The sequence below is a fragment of the Ostrinia nubilalis genome, chromosome 6, assembly GCF_963855985.1.
Source record: "Ostrinia nubilalis chromosome 6, ilOstNubi1.1, whole genome shotgun sequence".
Classification (NCBI taxonomy): Eukaryota; Metazoa; Arthropoda; class Insecta; order Lepidoptera; family Crambidae; genus Ostrinia; species Ostrinia nubilalis.
The window spans coordinates 15,255,574-15,279,021 of NC_087093.1; the positions used below are offsets into that span (position 1 = coordinate 15,255,574).

The 23,448-nt window shown below is 37.0% G+C and overlaps 1 protein-coding gene across 9 annotated transcripts in view; it reads left to right on the forward strand.

The window, feature by feature from the left end:
• Window positions 1–23,448, forward strand: part of LOC135072701 (CUGBP Elav-like family member 1) — a 509,527-nt gene that overhangs the window by 376,230 nt on the left and 109,849 nt on the right. For all 9 annotated transcript variants that reach the window (XM_063966723.1, XM_063966722.1, XM_063966727.1 and 6 more), the window contains one exon: window positions 18,559–18,607. In XM_063966723.1, the coding sequence (XP_063822793.1) occupies window positions 18,559–18,607 (49 nt within the window). The remainder of the gene's footprint in view (window positions 1–18,558; window positions 18,608–23,448) is intronic.

Here is a 23,448-nt window from a genome sequence, read left to right on the forward strand (position 1 = left end):
GAGAATAAAATACAATAAATTAAAACACATTGAAGTGATGATATTATAAATGTCTGTTTTTTTTTTCAATTTCTGTCCATAACCAAACCTACGAAAGTCTTTTGTTTTGTCACAAAAGAGTTTCCAAACTGATACTTTTATTATAAAGACTATTCGGCTGTTACTTGCCATCTTCCAGGCGTTAGTGTTTTGTTTACATCAGCAGGCAACGTCAACAAACCGCCCAATAAAAGCCCCAGCACACTAGAACATCAATTTGTATATTGAAGCTTACGTCAAATACTGTTACTTCCGATCCTCTTTGGTACCTCTAGCACGAAAAACTTTCGTCTTCGAATCCTTTGTGAAAACCTTCTCACAACGACATTGACGGTAAAATAAAATTCGATGCCCAGCCTTCGAATTCAACGTTAACGTAACGATCTCGACTGTCAAAATTAGTTTCGTGCTACCATTTCTCATACTAAATTCACTTTACGTCACGTTCACTATTCGATCTCGATACGAAAACAAATGTCACGATTGTTCGTGCTATTGTTCTTAGTTCTTGTTACCTTACCCTAGGGGCGCTGTTTAAGTTTTCATACTAAATCTTTCGATGGCGATTCGAATACGCAAACGATTCGAAGAATTCGAAGACGAAAGTTTTTCGTGCTACAGTTATACTACGTCTCGCATGCTTCACATATTACAGCTCGGGGAAAGGATTTGCGCAAACATAGACTGGACAGGCATTGCCCGCCTTTTGTGCGGCGACATCTAGTGGAAGAGGCAAGAATGTTTTCTGAAGGCTTCAAGCCGGGCAGCAAACAGACCTGCGGCGGACGACAATATCTTGGATCGTCTTGTGATGTGGCTTTATTGTAACTGTATCTATGTATATGGGACATTATCGGCATTTTAACAGTGAAAGAACATAGGCACTTATAGCTGTATACAGTTTTATTTTTCATAAAAAGTGCTCATATCCCTTGTCCATATTTAAAAGAAAGAAAGAAAAAAAAATAGTCCAAAATCCATATTTTATGTTGTACACTTTAAATACGCTGTCGGTTGAAGTGTTTTTTTTTTACAGAACAAAGAATTACAATGCCAAAAAAATACAACGTGTAATGTCCAACTTAATATGACCTCACTCAGCCATGACCTTCACAGCGTAGCCATGGTCTTGACCCTGCTTTTAGTTGGCTCATTACGACAAAGCCTAAAGTCATAAACGTAAAAAACCTATACCTACTTGGTTCGAGTATGACGAAAAACATCCAAACAGCATTCGTTAAATCATTCACAGCACCGCACCGTCCACCTGAATTATGCAGCCAACCTTCAGCGTTAAGCTGTAATAATATCCACGAAAAACCTCTTTAATATTTCAGTCCCCGTCCCTAATATTCGAATAGCTGCAACAGGCGAACCGTTCACTTCTAAAGTTCATACTCATCCCGGTCCATTAGGTGGGACAATTTTGCCGACCCCCTAACTTTGGGGGCATTGCCCCCGGCTCTGGTTTTCGAGAGCCCCAAAATAAATAGGGATCACAGGACTTTTTTTCCCCAAGATTACTTCCACGTGGTCTCTCACACGTGAATGGAATGAGAGCTGTCAATGAAGAAGAAAGTTTGGCGGGTGTGATAAGGCTTTTCTATTATTTCCATATTCGGCTTCGTTTTTGTTATTGTTTCAATGAGTGACGTCGATGCTGAAAATATGTAAATGTAAAAGAATTGGCTAAATACAGCTTTTAAACATTTCTAAAATCTTATTCTGGTTGATTCACTCTTGTTTCTTCCAGTAAACCAATTTTATTTTATTTGTATCAACTTAAAACTAAAGATACTAAGCCTGTACAAAACATAGCAATTGCACATGTAACTCTTGATATCTAGAATCTACATATAATCCTACCATTCTCCTCTTTGTCCAGGTATATGATTCTAGTAAGCACACGCACCGTGTTGCAAACTTAAAATGTATTGTGAATTTGACTAAATACACTTTTTTTTTCAACTTTTTTTATCATCGCCCCTATTACATGTGCAATCACGTCAAAAACCAGAAGTAAAATCCTTTCAAACTCTTCTTTCCTAGTTCATCAAATCTCACTTCACACTTGAAACTTCAAATAATCCCACAAAACCCCGCGCTCTCGTCAGTCCATGTAACGGGGCAATCTCGTCAAGAATTCACCTCCCGATGCGGATCCGTCGCGAGGCCGTGATTGTGCCCTGAGTAATTTCCCTAGACGGGAACTTTGTATTTGCCCCTTCCTCTCTTATTGACCGTCAAACAGAGACCTTTTCATTGTTGAAATAAGATTTTCAGGGGAAATATTCGCCGTAAGGAATCGAGAGGTTTTGTGTTGGAATTTTAAGTCTTACAATTATGTATATGGTTCTGGTTTATTTATAGAAGTTACGTGGCCGTAGAAAGTTGTCATTTTTATTTGGACAACTAAAGTTATACATAAATAAAAGTAAATTGCTATAAATATGTATTTCTTAGCACATAACTCGAGGAGTACATACAGGGTGTCCCAAAAACAATGGATAACCCTGTAACCATCGATAGACCTCGCCATGGTCTTCCTAACGTCCAATTTTGACCCCAGTAAAAATATCACCGTTTTCAAGATTTTTAAGTTTTTGTGCATTTTTAGAAAATTGCCACCTGCGATTACTTTTTCTCATGCCATTTCTACAAATGAGGATACTTTTCAATCTAGTTTTTTTCTTTATCACAAGGGATAGTTGGGCTATCAAAAGAAAAGATTAAAGTTCAGCAGACTAGTTTAAAAGTATGAAAATTTTAAGAAATTGCAGAAAAGAAGGAAAATTAATTCACTGTCTTGCACTTTTGATCAGCCATCGTGTAAAAAAAATGTAGGAAGACCATCGTGCCCATTAGCTTAAAAACTTCCTTAGTTAATTGAGATTCTAAAAAGGAATCACAAGCCTATGTATTCTGTATTATTTTTATCTTATGGCTACTTGAATAGCAACTAGTGTGAAAACTGCAAAAATGAGTTTTTCTCGTAATTGTTAAACTAGGACTGCATAGTGGTATTAAATACAAATGGATAATTTTTAGCGTAGGAATTTTTAATAAAGCAACATTTTATCATCATCAGCATCATCATTTCAGCCATAGGACGTCCACTGCTGAACATAGGCCTGTACCCCAATGATTTTAATAATGACCGCTTGGTAGCAGCCTGCATCCAGCACCTTCCTGCTTACCTTTATGAGGTCGTCGGTCCACTTTGTAGGTGGACGTCCTACGATGCGCTTTCCGGTACGTAGCCTCCACTTGAACCCTGTTGCCCCATCGGCCGTCAGTTCTGCGTTTTTGTGATTACTTATTTTTTGTTTTAAACCTTATAAATGTGCCTATAGACAGATACCCATGATGATACACGGCTCGGAAACGTGGATTTTTTGCACAGCGTGCTGTGGAAGGGGCTATGCTCGGGTTTCTTTACGAAACCGTATCAGAAATGAGGAAATCCGTAAACGAACTAAAGTCGTTGACATAGCCCGACGGATCAGCAAGCTGAAGTGGCAATGGGCAGGGCACAGTAGTTCGCAGAACTGAGGCAGCAGGATTCAAGTGGAGGCTACGTACCGAAAAGCGAATCGTAGGACGTCCACCTACAAAGTGGAACGACGACCTCATAAAGGTAAGCAGGAAGGTGGTGGATGCAGGCCGCTACCAAGCGGTCATTATGAAAATCATTGGGGTACAGGCCTATGTTCAGCAGTGGACGTCTTATGGCTGAAATGATGATGATGATGATGATGATGATAAATTAATGTTGCTTCATTAAAATTCCTACGCTAAAGATTTGCATTTGTATTTAATGCCACTATGCAGTCCTAGTTTAACTATTACGAGAAAAACTCATTTTTGCAGTTTTCATACTAGTTGCTATTCAAGTAGCCATAAGATAAAAATAATACAGAATACATAGACTTGTGATACCTTTTTAGAATTTCAATTAACTAAGGAAGTTTTTAAGCTAATGGGCACGATGGTCTTCCTACATTTTTTTTACACGATGGCTGATCAAAAGTGCAAGACAGTGAATTAATTTTTCCTTCTTTTCTGCAATTTCTTAAAATTTTCATACTTTTAAACTAGTTTGTTGAACTTTAATCTTTTCTTTTGATAGCCCAACTATCCCTTGTGATAAGGAAAGAAACTAGATTGAAAAGTATCCTCATTTGTAGAAATGGCATAAGAAAAAGTAATCGCAGGTGGCAATTTTCTAAAAATGCACAAAAACTTAAAAATCTTGAAAACGGTGATATTTTTACTGGGGTCAAAATTGGACGTTAGGGAGACCATGGCGAGGTCTATCGATGGTTACAGGGTTATCCATTGTTTTTGGGACACCCTGTATGTTTTCATACAATTTGATGAAGTCTGAAGGAGTTTTTGATGAACAAGAAAAATTTTGAAATTGGCCGAAAACTGAAACACACGTGAGGAAAACCGCGCGCTGAAATATTTTTTCAATAAATTGCTATTCATTTATATTACAAAGAGCTTACTTATATCCTACATGTTTAAATCACTTCCTGGTAGGAAATGGTGCACATCTTTTTGTCTATCCGTTGCCGTCGATCGAACTGCTATCTAGACTGAAACAAAGGCATACCAAAGTAAGCGAGGAAACGCTGGGTATTCCACTAGTGATGCAAAGCGAACGAACATATGGACATTATTGGACATGTCCCGATATGTGAATAGAATTAATACGTTTACAAAGTGGGTATTTGTTTAAGCTAAAAATAAATATAGGCAGTTATTTTACTCGAGTGTAGTATTTAACGTGAGTGCGTGACAACATTAATTATACATAATATATCAAGTGGCTCTACTTTTTGAAGGAAGTATTTATTAAACATTTTTTTTATGGTATTCTGGTCTCATTAAATATTTATGAAAGAGGTTTATCCATTACACTCGTCAAATAGTTGTAATTACCCAATACTCGCCCTGAGATATAAAACAGAGACTAGTGATTTCCTAAAAAACATCGTCCCACTATCCTTAACAAAGCACCAAAAAGTGTCCCACACATAAACCATTAGTCACAACACTAACAGAGGCTAGCCCAACGCACTCTCCAATCGGGACGCTGTCCGGGACAATATGGCACTTATTGTAATTGCCCCTCACTCGCCCGGGGACAGAAACAAGGGGATTTTTTGTCCCCGCCAAGCGTGTAATAAGCCTAAATGGACCTCTTTGATTTCGCCACTCTCTTTTAAATGTGGGTTTTTCATTCACCTTTGAGGGGATGGCGACTAACGATTGCGTGATGTCAAAACGTTAGGGCTTTCGCTAAAAATTTTCGGACGTAAAAAAATAATGTCACTTTGACACTCAACTGTTTGCTTTTGTTCAGCAAATTATTATCAATAGGTACAGTTACATTATTTTTCCGGAGACTTCTTTCAAGTAGATTTTGCTTAAAAGAATAATAAGTACTACTTTTTTGTACAATCTTTTACGTTGTGAAATTTCTTCAAAATCCGTCAGTGGAATATGTGAAAGAGTAACCAACATTTAATTTTCCTTCATCGACTCAAACTTTGCGCTTTTTACTATACCTAGAAGCATGCATTTGCATGTTGGATGCAAATTAAGAAAAATATGTAACTTCCTGATACTTTTAATCTCTCCTAATAACGATTAATGTATTATTATAGATAGACGAATTAAGCTCTGATAAAAAGCTCAACATATTGTATAATCCGTGGACATCTTTTTGACTCTGTGAATACTGTCACCGCCTACGTTTTCTGCAAAGAAAAAAGAACCTCGCAGAATTCACTGATAATTGAATTAAAAATCGCCGGCAACCCTGCCCGGGTAAAGCGCCCGGCCACAAAGACATTAGGGGCAGGCTTTTGTTTTGTGATATTTTTCTTTTTGATCAGCTACCCAGCCCTTTCTCGGCTTAGTGCTACATAACTATCAATGGTTGACCTTTCTGCGGGCTTATCATTTCTTCCCACATTATGAAAGCGGTAGAGTGGAGATACTCCTTTATTTTTGCCCAGGGAGAGCGTTATGGTGTCATATTACAATAATATAAGCTCTCGTTGTGATAAAATTTTCACGACTGTATTCTGTTTAGGAAAACGCTTTTCGTATTATGCGTTATGGGCACATCTTTATCGCGTTTTGTGGCTTCTATAAGGCCTTTGTCAATAATATTTTAAAGGTAAATATTTATTTTAGTTTGCGTGTTACAACTAGGATTAGTTTAGCTTTTTTAGGATTAGTTGAGCTTTTTCAGATTTATAAGTTCAGGGGCTTTTTTTACCATAAATTGATAATAGCAAAACCATTTGCATACAACCTGTAGGTTACGATTTTCTTTCCTTAGGGGGGAAATTCCAAAGACACCCTTTCTTACCAAACATCAGTTTCGAGGCTTAATATTTTTACTGGGCGTTGATAGATCACTGGACAATCAATGTTAAAACCAATGTCATTTCAGTGATTTTCTTATAAATGATTGTGTATCCAGTGCCCACTTCCTGGTAAAGGCAGAATTTCAAATGCAGAATATATTTATTTAAATGACTTACGCTTCACTATAGTTTGCAGTACTGGGAACGACAGGTGCGATATAGTCTCAATAGAAATTGCCTACTTACGAGACACTTAATAAAGAGACCAAATAACAAACCTCACTTACCGTTACCTTAGGTCAGGTGTACATTACAAACGCTCGCGAACGTTCGCGGCCATAAATTAATTTGCGCTCGCTAATGAGCCCGCGGCGTCTTGGCAGCTTCACACTTCATTTATTTTTAAACGGCCCATCCGTCTTTTTGAACGGGCCGATGCGTGTTCACATACATGTCATGTACCTACGTCGATAAATATTTGCTTGCACGACAAAATATTGTCAAATCATTTGTTTTTTATAAGTGACTGGACCTTTTTCGCAGCTCCGCAATCTGTACTCATAGTTTTTGATACTGATTGAATGTATAGGTGATGGGAGAGCTGGAGAATATCTTGGTCAACGCATTACTTTGGCTATGGGTAAAATTGTGAATCTATGCATTAATCAATTTTGTTTTGGTTTAGTACAGTACAAGAATAATTAGTTAAATAAATAATAAATCTTTGCAATTCTATTTAAATCTATTGAAACTTTTAGTTATTTAATTTTAATTACCTATTTCTCGATATAAATATAAACTAACCCTTATGAAACAAACTAATACCTATTTACATCTTGATACTCTAGTTTCAAAGTTCAAATTCGAATGCAAGGTTCTTCAATTGCATGCGTCGGTGAAAACACACGAACATTTTTTCATGGGCGGGCGCAGTGTGGGTATGAAAAAAATATGTTTTCAAGATTTTGTGTTATTTCTGAGTCACTTCCATTCAATAATAGTCCAGTCATTTCGTATGTGGTTACTTACCTGGAAAGATTTCCGGGATTTTTATATTTCAAAACCAACCAACGAATTTTTAAAACTCCTGGAAAACTTTCCAGGTAAAACTAACAAATGACTGGACTGGTTATTTGTGGATTTTACAAAATAATATTGACTAAGTCAACAACTGTAAACTTATGATAAGAACAAGGATGAGAAGAAAGATGGGTAAATTATTTAATTATAATAATTCGGTGTATTTCAATACTACTTCGAACTCTTCTTTTGAACTTCTAAATCTGAACTCTTCCGAACGAACGGGTAATTATTAAATTCTAATCACATGTAAATCAAAGATACCCTTTTCCTTTATCGTATATAAGTATTAACCTTTAAAATAACCGATCTAACGCGTGACAGCGCTATTTGTGCATCGCGTATATTTTATCCTAACATATCGCACTCTTAATACCAACAAATAAAGTTCAAAGTTGCATAAACAATTGATAGCGCCACCGCGGCACTGTAAGAGCCAAAGCACACGATACGTGACGCGGCGCAGCACCACTCGTGTACCCACCACAGATATTTCTATCAGGGATGTTATGGATATCCGTTACCGTAACCGAAACTTTCGGATATCCGAAATAAAAATATATCCAAAACCGTAACCGTAACCGATTCAAAAGTTTTGGATCGTTTTAGATGTAGGCTGTTTAAATTGTTTTTGCATAGCATTATATGTAAAGGCTTAACAGCCTGATTTACCTTTATAATGCCATCTAATCAGTTTTAATTTTTTTATTACTTTTTGTTCGATGTAAAGTGTGCGGCCATGAATGAACCGTGTTGGACAACTATTGAAAATTGCATTCTAAAGCACAGATATCCGAAACCGTAACCGAAACCGGTATAATATTATTCCTATATCCGTAACCGTATCCATAACCGAAACTACCTATCCATAACATCCCTAATTTCTATGTAAAATGACGCAGCGACACCGCTCCAGCGCCGCATCGCTGCCGCAACGCATCGTGTGCTTCGGCTCTTATACCCGTACGGCATACATGCAGGATTCAATACGGAATTTATATTGGATAGAGCGGCAATAAAGTTGTGAAGGTTATTTGATCGGGGCTTAGCATGAATTGTGGACCTAGATTTAAGGGATCGAGGAATAATGCTTAACTTATTAGCAGAGAGACTATAGTCGGTTGGCCTTGTTCTTTTGTAGGTAATATTACATGTGTTTGTATGTATTTTGTAGATAAAAATAGTGGTGCATTTTGGCAAATGGATGTTTTTTGCTCTACTATTACAATAGTAGGCACTATTACTCTTATTCTGTGGTTATACGTATTCTTTGAATCACCTACCAAGATTGTATGGACTACCAACAACATCCCAAGACCCCGAGGCGCCGCGCTAACAGAATCACCCGATAGTCAAATTGTACAAAAACAATATTTAATTTGCCAAGTCAACCTTGGGCCCGTTAATTAACATTCGTAAGAATGAATTCGAAAGGTTTTCTTTCGACGCGTTTGTTTTATTTCAGAGTAATTACCGAGTTGGAGCATTCCCAAAAAAATTTGAATTTTTCTGCCGCTCGTCCATTTAATTAGCGATTCGCCAATTCTCGAATGATAATCACAGAGTCGGGAGCGAGAGGATGCTTTTGTGAAATTGGGTAAAACGTAATGGCTGATGCAGTTGAACTTTGGAAAAAAATCACTGTCGAATGGTTATGTCACTTACTTGGACGAGTATAGAGTTCAGCAGACCTAGGTATGTGACGGGCGACGGCTACTGTGTGAATAGAATAACTGACAAATAAATAATACGAGAACATGCTGTCTTATCTAATTAAAATAAATTCGCACAATAAAGAAGAACGGTCACGCCCCATACAAAAAAAACCCAGACCCGACAGAAACGAGACATACCTCAGTTTTTTTGTCATGTCTTAATTAGTTAAATTATATATTTTTTATATTCGAAATCTATGTATAACACCAAAATATTACCCTTTGTTTTTGTTCCGGCGCTATACAAAAACTAATACAAAATGCCTATTTATCACAAAAATTGGTAAATGTATGTACCTAAATGTCTATTACAGCTGCTATGGAATGTATATAGGTGACCTGGAGATACAACCGGATTATACAGGGTGGTTCCTACATATGGAACGATAAGTGATCTCACTCGATTATTTCTAAACTATACAAGATATCGAAAAACTAGTTACTGATTCTGAAAGTGCTTCACGAGCTCTTTCAAATGGTACCAATAATAGGTTACAGATTATGGAAGCTGGTAACATTGAATTTTTAGATTTTGTAACTTCTCGTTTCCACCCTGTATAATCCGGCTGTATCTTTAGGTCACCTAGATACATTCCATAGCAGCTATTTAGGTACATACATTTACCAATTTTGGTGATAAATAGGCATTTTGTATTAGTTTTTATATGACGCCTGAACAAAAACAAAGGGTAATAATTTGGTGTTATACATAGATTTTGAATATAAAAAATATATAATTTAACTAATTAAGACATGACAAAAAAACTGAGGTATATCTCGTTTCTGTCGGGCCTGGGTCACAGATGACCGTTCTTCTTTGTCGTCATTACAAATCTAATAAATTGTATGTTGTTGAAACAAAAAAGTGTGTTTCTCCCGCCAATACTGAGCTCATGATGTTCTTAAGTTATGGTAAGGTTATAGATTAGATAGAGCTCGTGTATAAATACCAGGACATTTTAATAGATGAGAGAGAGACAATTAATATTGATACGAATTTTATTATTGGCAATAAACTGAATGTCACTTGAAAAATATTGCAAACGTCATTAATTTAGCTCGTTAGTGTCTGAATTTCTTGAGACTTGGCACAGATTAATCATTTTAGTTTTATGATTAATGCTTTGGCATATATTTGGTCTAAACAGCAAAAATTTAAGCTCAGTCGCAAATAAAAATTTTACGGTATTTAGCAGCACCATAACTTTTGATGACATGAAAACTTTCATCAATTTTATATCCCAGCACCTTTCATAGGTACTAAAGAATAATGTTATTATTATGGAACTCGCATAGAGATCTATCTAGATCTCTTTATATTACAATACACAAAACAGTCAGAAGAAACTGAATAAGTTTGAATAACACAGTTTTATCACTAGAAAGTGCCTCTTTCAGACTACCCCACGAAAAATAAAATACTTAAAAATATAGTTAGGTTGTTAGTTAAATGGTTTAAGCGGACAATAGCTAAAACTATTGTTTTAAAAACAGTACATATATCAAACTGACTTTAGCATAGTATTTATATCCGTTAACCTCTAAGCTAGTGTTGGCTTGAATACCATTTACCTAACACCCTGTATTTTAATGTAGTTCGAATCACGTCAATGACAAGTTAGCTCGTCCATGCCCTTCAGGACGTTTCACTCGCGTATCAAGCTTCAACACGCACACCGGGCGTTCGTTAGGTATCTCGTATCACGCGAGTGACCATCCGTCACCGGCGACAAGCATTGCACGCTGCGTGATTTGTCACGTCGGGGATGTTAGCTAACTGCTGTTTCGTGTGTTTCTTGTCCTTTACTTGGGTAACAACAAATAGCCTACACAGATAGTAAATTAGATCATTTTTTTATTTCAAAGAAGAGCTTTTCTTACCTATGTGTATCTGCAAAAAATGTTTTTGTGCTGTAAAAAAGATTACGATCTACGATATACCTATTCAAATCCGAGAATGTCAGAGTCTATTGTATTATTTGTACAAGAGTTTCCACGCGTTCATATCGAATGCAGTGCGTGATCACTTTAAAAATTAAATTCATTATTAAGTTGGTACTATTTAATGTTTGACGCCGTGCACTATGTTATTTATTACTTCACGTCAGAAAGTTTATACAGTTTAATTTCGTACATTAAAGTAATTTCGTACTAGCTTTCTAACTATTTGGTTGCATCTGTCATTCATTAACAATAAGAAAAACCATTAGTAGAGTTTCCCAAGCTGTAAACCTACAGGCACCCTTATCTCGCTTCACGCAAGCGTCCATCTGTCACGCGCAGGAACAAACATTGCACGCTGCGTGATTTGTCACGCTTGTACAGACGGTGGCGTAACAAGACAGAACTGTGAACTTCATGTAGTTGTGATAAATGCTATTTTGGAATTAAAATGTGATCGACTGTACCTCACGTTAGAGCGGCTCGGGTTAAGCCAACTTGAAGGAATGGGGAGGAAGATGCAACAAGCTCTGTTATATTGTAGTGAGCTTAAACGACAGGTTGCGTTAAATTATTTCTTCTTTTACCGTTTTCTTGTTTGTTCTAAACAAACACAAAAAGGAAAGTGAACGATTTTGCATTGTTAGAGTTCATTTTAAAGTGATTTGATGGATTGCGAATCACAGTTCAACTACACCTTCTGCTTAAATATTATTACAACTGAGAAGAAGAATATAATAAAATGAAATATTGTTCTTATTAGTTTATTGTTTGTAGGTATTCTTTGTCATGAATTGAACTTGGTGCTTTAAGCCCTAGAGTCCTAAGACCTGACAAAATGGCCTTTATTATTATTATTCTTATCTAACCTACTCGTATGACCATATAATAAATACATAACATCATTCAACAAGTATTCAAACCTTCACTAAGTGTTATAATCATAAAAGAAGAGTGATAACAAACGTTTATGTCATAATAAGTCGTTGATTAGTCAAACAATCTCATCGCGAATGAATTATGCCCTCTGAATGTATGCCAAGAGAGCCGCGAGTGGCGCCAAAACGGATTTTATACGACGATTGATATAATAATAAACCATTGATCGACTGTCGTTGTGTAATTGACATGTCTATTCATTTGAATGTACTTTGCATGTGATATTGAATATGGAACATACTGCAATAATGTGTTAAACGTTCGACTCTAGTTCACAGTACGCTTGGACTAATTTTAAGTATAAGACGAAAATAATACCTACAGTTTACAAAGTGAACCTGTAAGTATGAAATTTTACTAAAAACAGATGTTGAAGTTTATACTCAAGGTTTTAAGATATTATGTGACAAAGATATTTATTTGCAAATAATAGGTATTATTATCATACATTGATCTATCACACTAGGAATAACTTAGTTTAGACACAGTTTCTCAAAGGCTATCTTCTATTCACTACAAAGTCCTACCGTGTACCTACTCATACGCTTTAAATGTGATGCACTAAAATGAATGTGTATGAAGTTGAACAAATTCGTGTAAAAAACTAAAAATATTTGTTATCCACCATCGTATTGACCGAGTCACAACCGGCAGAGCAAATAGGATGTGTGCTAATGGATCATTAGGCCCTAACCTATTTTTACTGGACGCAGCCGATCGCACGTAATTACTTATACATATTGAGTGCTGGACGTTGGACGTTGGTGCACTCAAATACAGGCTTTTTCGTAGTGATAGGTAGCAAATCTCTATGTAACATTGTTATAAATGACAATATTACCTTACAAGCAATTCAAATCCCAAAAAATACTCGGCACTAGTTTTAATTACATTTTTATGCCTTTGATATTAAGTATTTGAGAAAAAAATATGAAAATATAAATAGGTATTTTTAGCGCACACAATGTCCAAAAAAAAAAAAAAAAAAAAAAAAAAAAAAAAAAAAAAAAAAAAAAAAAAAAAAAAAGTCTCCACTTCCCTGGTCTAGTAGTCTGGTTAGCTTTATGCTCAGTAATCTGAACATCTTAACAGGTAAATTTCTCAATGGCGATTACGAACCGAAAAATACAATGTAATTGTAGACAGACCTCTCACTTTCACAAGATAAATCTAGCGCAGGTCGCAGGAAACACCTGGATGCGGGCAGCACTAGACCGGTCTTTGTGGAAATCTTTAGGTAAAGCCTTTTTCCAGCAGTGAACATCCTTTGTCTCAAAACGAAACCACATGTTTAATGCTTACAGTACTGAAGAAATAGATCAAAAAGTGTACGGACATTGTAACGCATGACCGAAGACAAACTTATGCGATTGTAGTACGTCACGGCGGATTAGTAGCTGCCAATACGTCCCACCGCCATTACTCAATAGAGGGCCGGCGCGCGCACACAAAAATAAACGCGTTGAGAGATGCGCCGGACCGCCTCTGACGGATGGACCGCTGTAAATAATGAGTTTTTAATTTAACAAGTTAATGGAATGTGGGACTTTTGCAAAGCTAAATGAACAAAGATTGGATGAAGGTGGAAAATTTTGGTGGGGTTTTGGAATTGGTGGAAATCTAACCTCCTTTCAGGCATCTGTAGAGACTCTTTACTTGAGAAAGACAAAGTTGATTACCTGAACTAACACAGCAGATCCAGTGGCGGCAAAGTTGGCTGAGAATAGTCGTCTCATTTGATTTTATTTCTTTATAGCGATTTTCACGATAACGTTTGATCACTTAACACCCAGCCCGAAGCCCTATTCCAGTGACTTTAGCCTAGCCACAGACTACAGATTTTTGTCGTCTCATAGTTGGGTCGGGCTGATAAATCAGTATGGACAATATGGACAATGTATGAAAGTGCGCACACTACACTGATTCGGTAACAGCCGACTAACAGTGTCAATAGTCAAAACCCTTTTGATTCTGGTATTTCGATAGTTTATCGAATGCGTTAGCTGCAGTATCAAGACAATTATTTGCGTGTCGCGATTGGTCAGGCGCAGACAATCGGCGATCGCAAATATTTGTAAACATCGCGCCGATCGGCAGTCGTGTCAACATTGACGTGGACCCAATGATCAATTCTGTCGTTAATACTAAAGTCATGGAGATATTGACGATTTTATCCCACGATATTCAAAGGATTTGCTTCAATGGATGCATTCTGCGGGCTACGTTCACCTTGACCTCTGACTGCAGCCCGTAGAAGGGATCAAGTGTAATAAACCCTTAAGAGTACCACAAATCTACCAGATCTTGCAAGAAGATTTCATGAGCAAAATATTAACCCAAATCATCAACTAGGATGCTACGAACTATGTTGTTTTTATTTTGTTCGAATCAAACATTGACGATGTATCCTTTTGAAAAACAGCAATAATTAATAAAACTTTATGAGCAGCTGACTGACGCAAGTTAAAATGAGTCATAATACTTAAATACATGTTTCACAAAGATGAATATGTGACTTAGATCACTTTCAAGCGTTTATAGTGTCATATTTATAACTACACTAACTGTTACTACTAACATGTTATTCTGGGTTATAAACAATAATACTGTAAAGTTTCATCAAAATTCGTTCAGTAGTTTTTGCGTGAAAGAGTAACAAACATGTTCACATCCAGACATCCATACAAACTTTCGCATTCATAATATTAGTAGGATTAATAATACAATAGCGTTTAACTTCGCGTTGTTTCATGAAATGTCCTTGAACAGACTGTATTTCACATACATCAAAATGTAACTTAGATTACCCTACTTCTCTATTCGCTTATTGTACCTCCGAGACGTTACTTCGTCTTAACTCGTAGTTTACCCGAAAATTCGGGCTTCCGAACTCTGGCCCAGGTGTGACACATCTCAAGTCAAGTCGCGCAACTCCTTAAAGTTTAGATTTATGTGTTCCTATTGGTATCGTAGCTGAGCTAGTAAGACGTTGTGCCGACTGAGTTTGTGTTGGGAACGGCGGTAACGTTGCGATAGTGATGCCAGTTGGTGTTAATATCAATGGTCGATATCGATAGCAGTATACCTAAATAGCATCTAAATAATGAAAAGATAAAATTGATATTTAACAAAAGAAAAGTTATTAGGAGTATTTATCTAGAAAATGTACTCCTAATAACTTTTTAACTAGATATTGAAGTTTAGAAGAAAATCTGTATTTACTTAAGTGAAATACATGACATGAAATAGTAAACAGAATCAATGTGAATGAAAAGAATTCATATTAAAAGAATTTATCTGTTGCAGTTGTTTGCTTGAATACCTCTTTTAACCAGATTCATGCGCTGTAAAAAGAAACAAACACCAAACGAATCGCAAGCATTTAACGACTAAACTATCGATATCCCATCAAAACTATCGACACTCCTGCATCCCTACGTAGTTGCACCCAATGTTGCAGTAGGTAATTTGTGCTTCATTTAACATTTATTAGGTTGTAAAAGTTAAAAGTGGGTAAGTGAATGTTTAAGTTGTTCATTCCGCGATATTGCAATTTTCTACTTGCACTCGGCAAAATAATGAAACAGAAAAGTTTTAAGTGATCTTGCAATGGATGTTGGAATCTAACCGGATTTATTTAAAGTTGTTATTAATAGTGGCAGATGACGTTAATATTCTTCTTCAGTATTGTTTCTGGCGTTCATTCTACGTTGAGAGCTTTTGCACGTCTTTATATTTTTGGTTCTTTCTTCGGTCTTTTTATCATATTCATAGAAATATGAACTGACAGAGAGTGATGATGAGACTGAAGGTGTAAGCGAGCTTCACCTGGAGTCCTCAGCCAAAGTTGTACTGCTATATGTCTTTTTTACCTTCAACAAACAGCCGAAACACTATTGGTGCTGTTAACATTATTGGTATGGCGACTGACTTAGAAAAGATGGTAGTAGCAAGCCAGGTGGATATAAACCAAGATCTAACACCAACCAAACTGAGCGGAAAATTTGGCTTACACTGGGAATCTAACCCGGAGTTGTAGCTTTAAGCAGCATAGCGTAACGTTGCACCTTTGATACACACTCGTGCACGCTGTTTGACAGAATCCGTTAGAGCCAAAGCACACGACGCGTTGCGGCGCCGCACCCGCAAAGATTTTTCCGTATCACGCGTCGCGGCGATGACACACTGCTCATATTGTGCCCGCCACAGATATTTCTATGTTAGACGACGCAGCGACACCGCTCCAGCGTCGCACCGCCGCAACGCATCGTGTGCTTTGGCTCTTACAGTAATGTGTATTCGTGTTCGAGGTCCGAACACGATGTCGCATGCACATTGTTTACAGCGGAGCACATGCGCAGTGTTTACAAATAATCGCAGTCGGACTGTGTGCGCCCGCGGCCGTTCGAATAATTCAGACGTGATACAGCGTGTTAGGGGGCTAGCACACGATGTATTTGATGATAACGATAGATAGATACGGCAGTACGTCAAACTAAACACTGTAGCATATAAAAAATCTAGTCTCGATGTGTGCTTTACTGTATAACACAAAGCCGATTGGTTGGTGGTGGCCGATGGAAATAATTAGGTACTTGCATCATCATAAAATCTGGGGGCACGGCAGTGCCCCCACCAAGTCGAGCAAAAAAGTGGCACGGCCGTACCATCCTTTTCTCGAAGCAATTCAGGCCATTTTCGACCGCCTGTAACTTCGTTGTGGATAAAACTAGAAGGCTGAATTTTCATTAGCTATGCAGGCATTGTAAAGACACGGTATATTTAAAATTTCATTCAATTTGAACCAGTAGTTTAAGAATTATAACGGGTCAAAGTTACTTAATTTTGTCACTCACTGACTGACTCACCGATCATCAAAATTCTAAGGCACTTCTAGCAGACCTAGAAGCTTCAAATTTGGAATATAAGTAGTGTTTGGTTTATGAATCAAGGAAAAACTAAAATATTTGGGGGCACGGTAGTGCAACCGCCAAGTCGAGTAAAATTTTTCAATTTCGATCCAGTTTTCTAGATACATAACTGCTGTCTACCAAATACAAAAAGAAATGAGATCCCATCAAAAACAATACTTGTCAAAAAAACCAAGTCTCGCAACTCAGTTGTTCTACGGTAAAAAGTTGTGAGATCCATGTAATACCAAGTCCAGGCCAGGAAATCTTTAACGTTTTACATAAATATATTGACTTGGCCATCGCATGAAAACACGTGTAAATTAAATTATTTAGTGCGATGGCCAAGTCAATAATTTATGTAAAACGTTAAAGATTTCCTGGCCTGGACTTGGTATTACATGGATCTCACAACTTTTTACCGTAGAACAACTGAGTTGCGAGACTTGGTTTTTTTGACAAGTATTGTTTTTGATGGGATCTAGTTTTCCCTCCATGAACCAAAACTACCAAATGTCCCTAAAAACAGATGAAAAAGAGAGACTCACCACCGATCGCCAATAATACCTGATAATTTGAAACAACGCTCAAATACCAATGTACACTCCAGATTAGCTTCAATGTAATTCGATATTATTATTTGATTCGAATTTTGAGTTAGTACGTATCATAAAACAAAACGTATCGTGTACAATTCCCTTAACCCATCGCCCGCCGATACATTGCCGGTTAATTTAATTAATTTCTAATGGGGTCGCGTTTGTTTGAGCGATTAATGAACGGGGCCAACGATGCGATAACTCATAATGAGCGGCGGACAAAGCGATGTGGCGTAAACCTTCGGTGTACAATGGTTAATGTGTGTACTAATATCATAAAAATTAATTGACCGACAGATAGCCTGCAACGGGTTAATACTTAATTTACCGTTGTGTAAATATTAACAGTGTAAATGGTTTGGTGATTTGATTTTTGATTGCTTTGATAGAATAATTGACTGATAGGTATCGTAATTTTATAATCAGCTTGTTTTAATGACGCTAAATATGATTTGAACCGTTAATCAATGAGGGCTATCGTTCGCCAGTTGGCTCTACTGTAGAGTAACATTACTGTCACATGGTAGTAGCGAAGTCAGTCGTCAGTAGAGCCAACTGGTGAGTGCTGAAGCGGTAGGAGGACTATCACATTCGCACTTACCAGGATGGTGCCACTGTAGTCATGTCAATCCCCAGTGGTGTCAACTATCTATCTACTATACATAACTCAAAGGTAACTAGACGGATCGGGCTGAAATTTGGCATGCAGGTAGATGTTATGACGTAAGCATCCGCTAAGAAAGGATTTTACGAAACTCTACCCCTAAGGGGGTAAAACGGGATCCACGCGTACGAAGTCGCGGGCGGCCGCTAGTGAAGTATAATACAATAGCCCTCTTTGGTTAAGCAAGAATTATATCAATCAAACTTACTGCACAACAATTTAACAAAAATCATTTTATTTATAAAATAAAATACTTTGTATTTTTACATACTTTTTTCTTTTCAGATGCACCATCCGATCCAGATGAAGCCGGCTGACAGTGAAAACAGAAATGGTAAGTGTTTATGTACTTTTAATAGAGGTGAATTTGCAACAAAAATATACACTCCGATGTGCTGTTGACTAAAATTACGTAAAAAACAACAAATAGGGAATATGTATCGATTTTAAAAGTTAATAAATTATGTATATAAATAAACATTTTAGTTAAATCATAGAATTTCTAAAGAACTAGTATTGAAAAGTTACAAGTGTCTAAACTTTGTATGAAAACAGCTGAGCGTGACGTCAATATCACGCGCCCTTAGTAACTTGTATGGGACTCGGCGTGTCGTTCTAACATGACGTCATTGGTCATGAGATCTCTAACGTCTATATCTTAGGTATCTTTTGAAATTTTTGTTAAAGAAAAGCACTGATTGATTTGATAATGCCAAGGCTACTGAAATGTAAGAAATAAGAAAAAACCTTGCATATTCCCTATTAAAGTAGCGAAATAAAAGTAAATATTGTTCACTTTGCCCCAGCCCATAGTCCTAATATTGACTATAACGTTCTAGGAATTGATAAGACCTCAAGGACTGAGCAGCACACGTGAAATCGATTCGCTCTGTTGGTTTTGCATACATTAGTTATAGACTTTAATAGGTCGGAGAATAAGGTAGGTAAATAAACGAAAAGCGGTAAAATACAAGACATCGAATCATCTAATATACTCGTACTTGTAATATAATGCAATAAAAGATACAACAGTCCTTAGCTAGTTGTGCCTTATTCAGTACTTCATCAGTTCGTACAAAATTCCGGTTTGCAGTTTCCCAATTTTTTTTTCATTTTTTTTCTAGCTTATGCCCGCGACTTCATACTTATGCGTGAAAATAGTTTTAATATTATTTTTCGTCTCGCAACATTTTTCATAATAATTACTCTACTCCTATTGGCCATAGCGTGTTGGTGTATAGCCTTATAGCTTTCATCGATAGATGGGCTATCCAACACAAACAAAATTCAAATCGAACCAGTAGTTCCCAAGATTAGCGCGTTAAACCAAACACCTCTTCAGTTTTAATATAGATATTCTATCTAGGTTTCAATCTTAGGAAACCCCAGATCAAAAGCGACGATCTCTCTAATATTAAACCACGAATACATAACTGTACTCAAATATAAATACATACAACAATAGGCTTAAACACGACAGGATTAGTGGTTCGTGTCATCTCCTCCGCACCAGTAGCCACGATAACGATAACCAGCAAGGCTCTACGCACGGAGTGACAAATCGATCCACACTATCATGTTACTAGTGGTACCTACACGTACACATACATAGGTACTATATCTTCGGTGGATGTTGCGGATTGATGTTGTTATCAGGCGTTTGTTTAAACAATCAAAATTAAAATAAGTAGTCACAGAAAAATCTTTAAGGCTGAGTAGCACCACCTTACTTTAACGTTTTTTGAAGTTAGACATACTTTTGACGTGAAAGTTAAAGTAAGATGATGCAACCCAGGGTAAGGAATGATACGTGTAAGAGGATAAAATCTCTAACCATATTTTTACAATTATCTCGGCAATTCATTGTGGGATGTTAAATATTTTTTCTGTAAAGGAAAACACAGATAGGTACTTATGAGGCAGAATTAGAACAATGTATTGTATACGTAGCTAATTATTTATTTATTTAAGTACCTAATTGACTGCAAAGTAAAATGTTTGCGTATTTACCCAATTTTAAACAAATTAATTATACCGAATTTAATTAAAAACACATTTTTCCTTGTTTTCTAAAGGCAAACATTTTGTGTTATTAAGTTTGTCTGCTATTACAAGAATTCTACTCTCACTTTAAGATTAGAAATCCATACGCATGAGAAAAATATTATGTAAAAGAGATCGGAAAATTCGGAAACGCGTTTGGAACTAGTCACGTATTCGCGAAAATCATCGCCCACCAATAGAACAGTTCACGTAGCTCCCACTTTGCCCGTATTCACAAACATTACTAGGTCTCACAGTGCGCGTGGACGCACAGGGTGACACACGAACCAATCACAGAGCTCTATTCAAGGCCGTGCGTTCGATTTGCTGCTTCACATAAGCAAGCATCGTTTGTGAATACGGGCGTTAGATTAGAAATTATACTATACACATGAAAAAGAAAAATCTGAAAGATATCGAAAAATTCGGAAACTCATTAGGAAGTATGTAGTTCCACGATCGGGAAAATCATCGCTTACATAGGTACAAATTACAATACAATATGTTCACTTAGCGACAATGGCCGCGGTGCCATTAAAAGTTTAATTTTACAACCGACTGCGACATGCAAACGACGTGTTATGCCGACACAATGGTACATGCAGTCTGTTCTATTCTATTAATACTCGATCAAACGGATTAGTCCGCTATTCGTCAGCCGTCGATCGTGGCAATGCGCTTTGACATTATGTCGAGGTGATTACCGACTAATTTGATGCGAACGAACGTTCGCTCCACCTAATAGTAACTAAATATGGAATGTTCAATCAAAGTTTGTCCATGCTATTTCCAATACCCATTACCAATATTTCCAGACCCATTGGTGCTCAATATCGAATCATTATTTATTAAACCTCTTGAGGTAAACAATTTTTAACATCCCTACCTACATTAATTTATCAATATTTAGTAAAAAGTCGTTAGTTTCAGCCGAAAGATGTCCACTGCTGGACAAAGGCCTCCCCAAGGATTTCCACAAAAGCTCATCGGTAGGTATTGCTGTACTATTCTTTATAACTTTTTTCAATGGTACAAAACATGGTACATTATCCTTTCCCATTACTTAATCCTTCAAGCTCCGCGAATCTCGACACAATAAATAATCAATTGTTATGACATTAATTAATGCCGTCTGGGACTGAATCGGTTAAGCATTAGTAGCAAAACTTCTTAAAAATCGTAATAGTATTTATTATTGAAATTAGCCTTTTAAAAAGCACGTCACAGTCTAATCAAAAATTGTATGATTGTCCCTATTCGTTCATCAACTCAAGTGTGTGACCACCACGTCGCCAGGTATGCATGCATTAACAGTCTGCACACGTGCTCGGCGTCCAAAGGTTCGGACTCAAAGCACATCCCGTGCTCGGTTTCTATTCTGCTAAGAAAGGCCAGCGGTTTTAACCAAAATTTGTTTATTAAGCTCTATTTACTCGCATATTCTCTGTTCGTCGATCTGCTCAAGTGTGTGACCACCACGACGCCAGGTATGCATGCATTAACAGTCCGCACACGTGCTCGGCGTCCAAAGTTTCGGCCTCAATGCGCATCCCGTGCTCGGTTTCTATTCTGCTCAGAAAGGCCAGCGGTTTTAACCAAAATTTGTTTATTAATCTGTATTTACTCGCATATTCTCTGTTCGTCGATCTGCTCAAGTGTGTGACCACCACGACGCCAGGTATGCATGCATTAACAGTCCGCACACGTGCTCGGCGTCCAAAGGTTCTACCTCAATGCGCATCCCGTGCTCGGTTTCTATAGCGGCTAAGAAGGGCCAGCATTTAAATGCGCAACTCATTATCGTTTAGGCTTAGTTGCACCACCTAACTTTAACGGTAACTATAACGATAACCGGTGTTTTTTGTATGAAGTTTGACAGATTTTTGAAGTTTGTTAAAGTAAAATTAAGATGGTGCAACCCAGCCTTAGTGTGACTCGCTAGCAAGGATCGTTGGTTATCTAAAGAGTGATATTGACTGGCAAAGGAATCTTGCAGGCGTTAAAACACTTACCTCGAGTTGCATCATCTTACTTTAACGTCAAAATTCTGTCAAACTCTACACACAAAACACCGGTTATTGTTAAAGCTAAGGTTCAATAACTCAGCTTTGGTGGAATAAGTTTCATGCAAAAAAAAATCAGTCATTCTGTTTTTGTAGGAAGAAAATAGAGATTTCTATTGTTTTTAGATTAGGTATTATTTTACTAAGCCCGGTCACTGACCTTCGTGGTCATGACTAGCAATCACTATACCTACTTCTCTGACCTCAATACAATATTGCATTGATTTGCATCTTTAGCTTGGTGTCATTCATATTTCTTTGTGTCATTCAAATTCATTCTTTGGTGTCATTCAAGAAATGTCTCAATAATGTTCAAGTATTCTAACTTTTTTCTTACTTTGATTTTTCGCCAGATATTGATATCAACATTATATTGAATCAACAACTTGTTGAACTGAATATGAGTTCTAATAGTTCAATCAATCAATAAATTGGCAGCTTCGTATACTTTGATTACACTTAATAATCACAATTGAAAGTGTTCAATAAACAGACTATTAAAAAACATACGTGTTAGCAATAAAACAAACATCTAAACAGTTTGACATTCGTGTTAAAAGAAAGAGAACGAAAACATAAACAACTGAGCATCGCAATTCACAACATAAAATTGCACATATCAGCTGTATTGGCGATAGCATTAAATCGATTATCCTAAGTAAATCGATGCGCGCTCGTTTGTATTTCAGCAAAGTCGTTGTATGCGAGTCTGTAGATGAAAAACATTACACGTGACGTGCAGGATGGAGCTCATTAGTAGTGATGCCTAGAAGAGGGGGAATGGGACATATACAGGTGAATAAGGACCTGAATTTAGAGGAAAATAACACAAATGTTACGGGAATTATATGCGAAAAAATGTTAATCAATCGGTGTGATCCACACGCCCGCATGTAGAGTTTCGCAACACGTGTAATGAGGGAAACAAACAAGGTAAATCCAATGAAAAATTGCGCAACTGAAAATTAAACGCTAAGGTCTGCAAACACGTGCCGAGTGGCTGAAAGGCTTTTCAGCCGTGTATTGAAATTTTATACAATACAAAAAACAAATGTACATTTTTGGGTCT